At 55.0% G+C, this 9,000-nt stretch overlaps 1 protein-coding gene across 1 annotated transcript in view; it reads left to right on the top strand.

The window, feature by feature from the left end:
• Positions 1-5,617: 5,617 nt before the first annotated feature.
• Positions 5,618-9,000, top strand: part of sdr39u1 (short chain dehydrogenase/reductase family 39U, member 1) — a gene marked incomplete at its 5' end in the record, with an annotated part of 52,877 nt that continues 49,494 nt past the window's right edge. The window contains one exon of the mRNA XM_041175445.1: positions 5,618-5,725. Coding sequence (XP_041031379.1) covers positions 5,618-5,725 — 108 coding nt within the window. The remainder of the gene's footprint in view (positions 5,726-9,000) is intronic.

Genomic DNA, 9,000 nt, shown 5'->3' with positions numbered 1-9,000 from the left:
CCCCTCATCCCCCTCCCACCTCATCCCCCCTCCCCCCTCATCCCCCTCCCCCCTCATCCCCCTCCCCCTCATCCCCCTCCCCCTCATCCCCCTCCCCCTCATCCCCCTCCCCCTCATACCCCTCCCCTTCCTCCCTCCCTCCCTCCTCCTCCTCCCACTCTCGTCCCTCCCTCCTCCTCCTCCCTCTCCCCCTCACATTATCATAAGAAATAGGATCAGGAGGAGGCCATTCAGCCCATCGAGCCTGCTCCGCTATTCCAACAGAGCCCGGCTGACCATCCACCTCAAAGCCCCTGTCCCCCTATCGCTCGATGTCAGTAATCCCCAGGAATGCTATCGAGCTCTGTCTCAAACATACCCAATGAATGAACCTCCGTGTCGCTCGGGGGTGGAGAATCCCAAAGACTCACCAGCCTCCGAGTGGAGAACCTCCCCCTTGTCTCTGTCCTTAATGGCCGGTTAGGATGCTAGAAACAAGGATTCGGGATCGAATTAGTAGTCACGTGGAAAAATATGGGTGGATAAGGAAGAGCCAGCATGGATTTCTAAAGGGGAAATCGCGTTTAACTAACTGGCTGGAGTTTTTCGAAGAGGTAACAGGAAAAGTCGATGAGGGTAATGCTGTTGATGTGGTGTACATCAAAGAGAAAAGGGAAGCATTCGTAAGGTCTAGAAGGCTGGGAACAGATGAAGCCCGTGGAGAATATAAAGGAAGTAGGAAGAAGCTTAAGCAAGGGGTCAGGAGGGCTAAAAGGGGTCATGAAAAGCCACCAGGATTAAGGAAAATCCCGAGGGTCTTTTATACATATGTAAAAAGCAAGAGGGTAGCCAGGGAAAGGGTAGGTCCACTCAGGGACAGAGGTGGGAACCTGTGTGTGGAGCCGGAAGAAATGGGAGAGATACTGAATGAATACTTCTCACCAGTATTCACCAAAGAAAAGGACTTAGCGGTCGATTTGTCTAGGGAAGAGTGTGTAGACAGCCTGGATCATGTTGAGATTAAAAAAGAGGAGGTGTTAGGCGTCTTGAAGAATATTAAGATGGATACGTCCCCCAGGGCCAGATGGGATCTACCCCGGAGTACTGAGGGAGGCAAGGGAGGAGATTGCTGGGGCCTTGACAGAAATCTTTGTATCCTCACTGGCTATGGGTGAGGTCCCAGAGGACTGGAGAATGGCCAACGTTGTTCCATTGTTTACGAAGGGTAGCAGGGATAATCCAGGAAATTACAGGCCAGTGAGCCTTACGTCAGTGGTAGGGAAATTATTGGAGAAGATGCTTCGTGACAGGATTTACTACCATTTGGAAGCAAATGGGCGTATTAGTGAGAGGCAGCATGGCTTTGTGAAGGGGAGGTCGTGTCTCACTAACTCGATCGAGTTTTTCGAGGAAGTGACAAAGATGATTGATGATGGAAGGGCAGTGGATGTTATATACATGGATTTCAGTAAGGCCTTTGACAAGGTCCCTCATGGCAGATTGGTACAGAAGGTAAAGTCGCACGGGGTCAGAGGTGAGCTGGCAGGATGGATACAGAATTGGCTTGGTCATAGAAGACAGAGAGTAGCAGTGGGAAGGTGCTTTTCTGAATGGAGAGCTGTGACTAGTGGAGTTCCGCAGGGATCAGCGCTGGGACCTTTGCTGTTTGTGATATACATAAATGATTTGGAGGAAAATGTAACTGGGCTAATTAGTACGTTTGCAGACGACACTAAGGTTGGAGGAGTTGCAGACAGTGAAGAGGATTGTCAAAGGATACAACGGGATATAGATCGGGTGGAGACTTGGGCGGAGAAGTGGCAGATGGAGTTTAATCCGGACAAATGCGAGGTAATGCATTTTGGAAGGTCTAATACAGGCAGGAATTATACAGTAAATGGCAGAACCCTTAAGTGCATCGACGGGCAGAGGGATCTGGGTGTACAGGTTCACAGGTCACTGAAAGTGGCAACGCAGGTGGATAAGGTAGTCAGGAAGGCATATGACATGCTGGCCTTCATCGGCATTGAGTGTAGGGGCTGGGAAGTCATGCTGCGGCTGTATAGAACCTTGGTTAGGCCACACTTGGAATATTGCGTGCAATTCTGGTCGCCACATTACCAGAAGGATATGGAGGCGTTGAAGAGGGTGCAGAGGAGGTTTACCAGGATGCTGCCTGGTCTGGAGGTTATTAGCTATGAGGAGAGGTTGGAGAAACTGGGATTGTTCTCACTAGAGCGACGGAGATTGAGGGACAGACTTGATAGAAGTTTACAAAATTATGAGTGGCATGGACAGAGTAGATAGTCAGAAGCTTCTTCCCCAGGGTGGAAGAGTCAATTACTAGGGGACATAGCTTTAAGGTGAGAGGAGAAAACTATAGAGGAGATGTGCGGGGCAAGTTTATCACGCAGAGGGTAGTGAGTGTCTGGAATTGGCTGCCAGAGGAGGTGGTAGAAGCAGGTACGATAGTGGTGTTTAAGAGGCAGCTTGACAAATACATGAATAGGATGGGAATAGAGGGGATACGGACCCCGGAAGTGCAAAATGTTTTAGTTGACGAGCAATATGATCGGCGCAGGCTTGGAGGGCCGAAGGGCCTGTTCCTGTGCTGTACTTTTCTTTGTTATTTGTTCCACGTGGACTTTGAAAAGGCATTTGACACAGTTCCACACAACCGACTTGCGAGAACAGTTATTGCTCATGGAATAAAAGGGATAGGAGCAACGTGGATACAAAATTGGCTGAAAATTAGGAAGCAGAGAGTAGTGGTCAATGCATGTTTTTCGGGCTGGAGGAAGGTTTGTAGTGGAGTTCTCCAGGGGTCAGTATTGGGACCCTTGCTTTTCCTGATATATATTAATGACCTAGGTTTTGATGTGCAGGGGACAATTTCAACGTTTGCAGATGACAAGGAGCTTGGGAGTGTTGTGAACTGCAAGGGGGAAGATGTGGAACTTCAAGAGGACAAAGACAAGTTGGTGGAGTGGGCAGATAGGTGGCAGATGAAGTTCAGTGCGGAGAAGTGTGAGGTGATGCATTTTGGTAGGAAGAACATGGACAGACAATATAAAATAAGGGGTGGAATTTTGAAGGGAGTGCAGGAGCAGAAAGACTTGGGTGTATTTGTGCATATATGTGCTTTGAAGGTGGCAAGACAGGTGGAGAGAGCGGTGAATAAAGCAGACAGTATCCTGGGCTTTATTAATAGGGGCAGAGAGTACAAGAGCAGGGAGGTTATGCTGAATTTATATAAGACACTGGTTAGACCTCAGCTGGAATATTGTGTACAGTTCTGGGCACCACATTATAGGAAGGATGTGAACACATTGGAGCGAGTGCAGGAGAAGTTGACAAGAATGGTTCCAGGGATGAGAAACTTCAGCTTATGAGGGTAGATTGGAGGGGTTGAGATTGTTCTCCTTGGCGAGGTGAAGGCTGAGAGGAGATTTGATAGAGATGTTCAAAACCATGAGGGGTCCTGGCCGGAGTAGATGGGGAGAAGCTGTTCCCAACTTATAAAAGGATCAAGAACGAGAGGGCACAGATTTCCGGTGATTTACAAAGGAAGCGAATGAGACGTGAGATAAACCTTCACACACGGCGAGTGGTTCAGGGTCTGGAACGCGCGGTCCGGAGGTGTGGTTGGGGGGCAGGTTCGATCGAGGCCTGTGGATGATTGTTTGAACAGAAACCAGGGGCAGGGGGTATGGGGGAAAAGGGCAGGGCAGTGGCACTAGGTCAGAATGCTCCTTTGGAGAGCCGGCACGGACACGATGGGCTGAATGGCCTGTTCCTCCAGCGCCATTCAGATTCTGCGTCCCGCTCGATTTACAGTCAGGTCAGCCACGGTCTTATTGAATGGCAGAGCAGGCTCTAGAGACCCGAGTGCCTCCAAATACCCATGTCCGTACGGGGGAAACATACTATCTCCACCGCGCCACCCCCCCCGCCTCCCATGTCGATGCCTCACTCTTCCAAAGTCCACAATCCTCGTACCACAATCCCGCCCGCTATCCCAGGAATTAGTCTGGTGGCCCGGCGCTGCGCTCCCTCCGTTGTCAAGTCTATCCTTCCTTAAGTAAGGGGGTCAAAACTGTACACAGTACTCCCGGCGTGGGCTCACCAAGGCACCACACAACTGCAGCAAGACGTCTTTACTCCTGGACTCAAACCCCTTCACGATGAAGGACAACATAACCAACTGCCTTCCTAATCATTTGTTCATTGTCACGGGGATGTGGGCGTCGCTTGGCCGGGCCCAGCATTTATTTCCCATCCCGAACTGCCCCCTTGAGAAGGTGGTGGGTGAGCCGCCTCCTTGGATCGCTGCAGTCCCCCCTGTGTGGTGTAGGTACACCCACGGCGCTGTTAGGGAGGGAGTTCCAGGATTTTGTCCCCCTGTGTGGTGTAGGTACACCCAGAGCGCTGTTAGGGAGGGAGTTCCAGGATTTTGTCCCCCTGTGTGGTGTAGGTACACCCACGGCGCTGTTAGGGAGGGAGTTCCAGGATTTTGTCCCCCTGTGTGGTGTAGGTACACCCACGGCGCTGTTAGGGAGGGAGTTCCAGGATTTTGTCCCCTGTGGTGTAGGTACACCCACAGCGCTGTTAGGGAAGGAGTTCCAGGATTTTGACCCAGCGGCAGTGAAGGAACGGCCGATATATTTCCAAGTCGGGATGGTGAGGGGCTCGGAGGGGAACTTCCAGGTGGTGGGTGTTGCCCATGTGTCTGCTGCCCTTGTCCTTCTAGATGTCTCTTTGCATTCTCCTCACAACTCCCACTCCCACCTAGTTTTGTGTCATCTCACACATTCACTCTCTCTGCCCCCTTTCTCTCTCTCTTTCCCTCTCTCTTTCACACACACACAAACTCTCTCACTCATACATCCTGTCTCTCTCTCTCTCTTTCTGTCTCTCTACCACTCTCACACACGTGATCTCTCTTACTGACTGTCTCTGTCTCTCAGATACATACTTGCTCTCTGTCTCTCTCTCTATTTCTGTCTCTCCCTTTCTCTCACACACACAAACTCTCACTCATTCATCCCATCTCTCTCTGTCTCTTTACCACTCTCACACTCGTGCTCTCTCTTACTGACTGTCTGTCTCTCTCTGTCTCTCACATATGTGCTCGGTCTCTGTCACTTTCTCTCCCTCTCACACGCATAAACTCTCACTTATTCATCCTGTCTCTCTCTACCACTTTCACACTGATGTTCTCTCTTACTGACCATCTCTGTCTCTCAGATGTATTCGCTCTATCTCTCTTTTTCTTTCTCTCTCTCCCTTTCTTTCTCAAGCACACACAAACTCTCACTCATTCATCCCATCTCCCTCTGTCTCTTTACCACTCTTACATATTGACTGTCTCTGTCTCTCACATACATATTCACTCTCTGCTTCTTTTTATCTCTCTCTCTCTCTCACACAGACACAAACTCTCTCACTCATTCATCCTGTCTCTCTCACTCTCTTTACCACTCTCACTCTCACATTCTCTCTCTCACACACGTGTTCACTTTCAGTCTATCACTGTCTCTCACTCTTTCTGTCTTTTTCCCCCTCCCTCTCTCTCTCTCTCTCTCACACACACACACACACACACACACGCTCTCACTCTCTCTCTTTCCCTCTCTCAATAGGCGGAGGAACAGGTTTCATCGGAGGAGCCTTAACCCAACTGCTGAGGAACAAAGGTCATGAGGTTGGACACATCTCCAGGAACCCTGGAGCTGGGATCACCTGGGTGAGAGTCTGCGGAGAGGGAGGGAGGGAGGAAGGGGTCTGGAGCTGGGATTAACTGGGTGAGACTCTGTGGAGAGGGAGGGAGGGAGGAGGAGGGGGTCTGGAGTTGGGATTAACTGGGTGAGGGTCTGCGGGGAGTGAGGGAGGGAGGGAGGAGGGTCTGGAGCTGGGATTAACTGGGTGAGGGTCTGCGGAGAGGGAGGGAGGGAGGAGGAGGGGGTCTGGAGTTGGGATTAACTGGGTGAGAGTCTGTGGAGAGGGAGGGAGGAGGAGGGGGTCAGGAGCTGGGATTAACTGGGTGAGGGTCTGCGGAGAGGGAGGGAGGGAGGAGGAGGGGGTCTGGAGCTGGGATTAACTGGGTGAGGGTCTGTGGAGAGGGAGGGAGGGAGGAGGAGGGGGTCTGGAGCTGGGATTAACTGGGTGAGAGTCTGCGGAGAGGGAGGGAGGGAGGAGGGGGTCTGGAGCTGGGATTAACTGGGTAAGGGTCTGTGGGGAGTGAGTGAGGGAGGGAGGAGGGGGTCTGGAGCTGGGATTAACTGGGTGAGAGTCTGCGGAGAGGGAGGGAGGGAGGAGGAGGGGGTCTGGAGCTGGGATTAACTGGGTGAGAGTCTGCGGAGAGGGAGGGAGTGAGGAGGAGGGGGTCTGGAGCTGGGATTAACTGGGTGAGGGTCTGCGGGGAGAGAGGGGGGAGGAGGAGGGGGTCTGGAGCTGGGAGTAACTGGGTGAGGGTCTGTGGGGAGTGAGGGATGGAGGAGGGGGTCTGGAGCTGGGATTAACTGGGTGAGAGTCTGCGGAGAGGGAGCGAGGGAGGAGCAGGTGGTCTGGAGCTGGGATTAACTCGGTGAGAGTCTGTGGGGAGTGAGGGAGGAGGAGGAGGGGGTCTGGAGCCTGGGATTAACTGGGTGAGAGTCTGCGGAGAGGGAGGGAGGGGAGGAGGAGGGGGGTCTGGAGCTGGGATTAACTGGGTGAGGGTCTGTGGGGTGGGAGGGAGGAGGAGGAGGGGGTCTGGAGCTGGATTAACTGGGTGAGGGTCTGCGGAGAGGGAGGGAGGGAGGAGGAGGGGGTCTGGAGCTGGGATTAACTGCGTGAGGGTCCTGCGGAGAGGGAGGGAGGGAGGGGAGGAAGGAGGGGGTCTGGAGCTGGGATTAACTGGGTGAGAGTCTGCGGAGAAGGAGGGAGGGAGGAGGAGGGGGTCTGGAGCTGGGATTAACTGGGTGAGAGTCTGCGGAGAGGGAGGGAGGGAGGAGGGGGTCTGGAGCTGGGATTAACTGGGTGAGAGTCTGCGGAGAGGGAGGAGGAGGAGGGGGTCTGGAGCTGGGATTAACTGGGTGAGGGTCTGCGGAGAGGGAGGGAGGGAGGAGGAGGGGGTCTGGAGCTGGGAATAACTGGGTGAGGGTCTGCGGAGAGAGAGGGGGGAGGAGGAGGGGGTCTGGAGCTGGGATTAACTGGGTGAGGGTCTGTGGGGAGTGAGGGAGGGAGGAGGAGGGGGACTGGAGCTGGGATTAACTGGGTGAGAGTCTGTGGGGAGGGAGGGAGGAGGAGGAGGGGGTCTGGAGCTGGGATTAACTGGGTGAGAGTCTGCGGAGAGGGAGGGAGGGAGGAGGGGGGTCTGGAGCTGGGATTAACTGGGTGAGAGTCTGCGGAGAGGGAGGGAGGGAGGAGGAGGGGGTCTGGAGCTGGGATTAACTGGGTGAGAGTCTGTGGAGAGGAAGGGAGGGAGGAGGAGGGGGTCTGGAGCTGGGAATAACTGGGTGAGAGTCTGTGGGGAGTGAGGGAGGGAGGAGGAGGGGGTCTGGAGCTAGGATTAACTGGGTGAGAGTCTGTGGAGAGGGAGGAGGGTGTCTGGAGCTGGGATTTACTGGGTGAGAGTCTGCGGAGAGGGAGGGAGGGAGGAGGGGGGTCTGGAGCTGGGAATAACTGGGTGAGGAGTCTGCGGAGAGGGAGGGAGGGAGGAGGGGGTCTAGAGCTGGGAATAACTGGGTGAGAGTCTGCGGAGAAGGAGGGAGGGAGGAGGAGGGGGTCTGGTGCTGGGAGTAACTGGGTGAGAGTCTGCGGAGAGGGAGGAGGAGGAGGGGGTCTGGAGCTGGGATTAACTGGGTGAGGGTCTGTGGGGAGTGAGGAGGGAGGAGGAGGGGGTCTGGAGCTAGGATTAACTGGTTGAGAGTCTGCGGAGAGGGAGGGAGGAGAGGAGGGGGTCTGGAGCTGGGGAATAACTGGGTGAGGGTCTGCGGAGAGGGAGGGAGGGAGGAGGGGGTCTGGGGCTGGGATTAACTGGTTGACGGTCTGCGGAGAGAGAGGGAGGGAGCAGGAGGGGTTCTGGAGCTGGGATTAACTGTGTGAGGGTCTGCGGAGAGGGAGGGAGGGAGGAGGAGGGGGTCTGGAGCTGGGATTAACTGGGTGAGAGTCTGCGGAGAGGGAGGGAGGAGGAGGGGGTCTGGAGCTGGGATTAACTGGTGTGGGTCTGCGGAGAGGGAGGGAGGGAGGAGGAGGGGGTCTGGAGCTGGGATTGACTGGGTGAGAGTCTGCGGAGAGGGAGGGAGGGAGGAGGAGGGGGTCTGGAGCTGGGATTAACTGGGTGAGGGTCTGTGGAGAGGAAGGGAGGGAGAAGGAGGGGGTCTGGAGCTGGGATTAACTGGGTGAGAGTCTGCGGAGAGGGAGGGAGGGAGGAGGAGGGGGTCTGGAGCTGGGATTAACTGGGTGAGGGTCTGTGCGGAGTGAGGGAGGGAGGGAGGAGGGGGTCTGGAGCTGGGATTAACTGGGTGAGAGTCTGCGGAAGAGGGAGGGAGGGAGGAGGGGGTCTAGAGCTGGGAATAACTGGGTGAGAGTCTGTGGAGAGGGAGGGAGGGAGGAGGAGGGGGTCTGGAGCTGGGATTAACTTGGTGAGAGTCTGCGGAGAGGGAGGGAGGAGGAGGAGGGGGTCTGGAGCTGTGATTAACTGGGTGAGGGTCTGTGGGGAGTGAGGGAGGAGGAGGGGGTCTGGAGCTGGGATTAACTGGGTGAGGGTCTGTGGGGAGGGAGGGAGGGAGGAGGAGGGGGTCTGGAGCTGTGGATAACTGGGTGAGCGTTTGCGGAGAGGGAGGGAGGGAGGAGGAGGGGATCTGGAGCTGGGAATAACTGGTTGAGAGTCTGCGGAGAGGGAGGGAGGGAGGAGGAGGGGGTCTGGAGCTGGGATTAACTGGGTGAGGGTCTGCGGGGAGAGAGGGGGGAGGAGGAGTGGGTCTGGAGCTGGATTAACTCGGTGAGAGTCTGCGGCGAGGGAGGGAGGGAGGACAGGGG

The sequence above is a fragment of the Carcharodon carcharias genome, chromosome 27 (assembly GCF_017639515.1).
Source record: "Carcharodon carcharias isolate sCarCar2 chromosome 27, sCarCar2.pri, whole genome shotgun sequence".
NCBI classification, from domain to species: Eukaryota; Metazoa; Chordata; class Chondrichthyes; order Lamniformes; family Lamnidae; genus Carcharodon; species Carcharodon carcharias.
The sequence above is the reverse complement of the archived record's forward strand: the minus strand, read 5'-3'. Positions and strand labels throughout refer to the sequence as shown.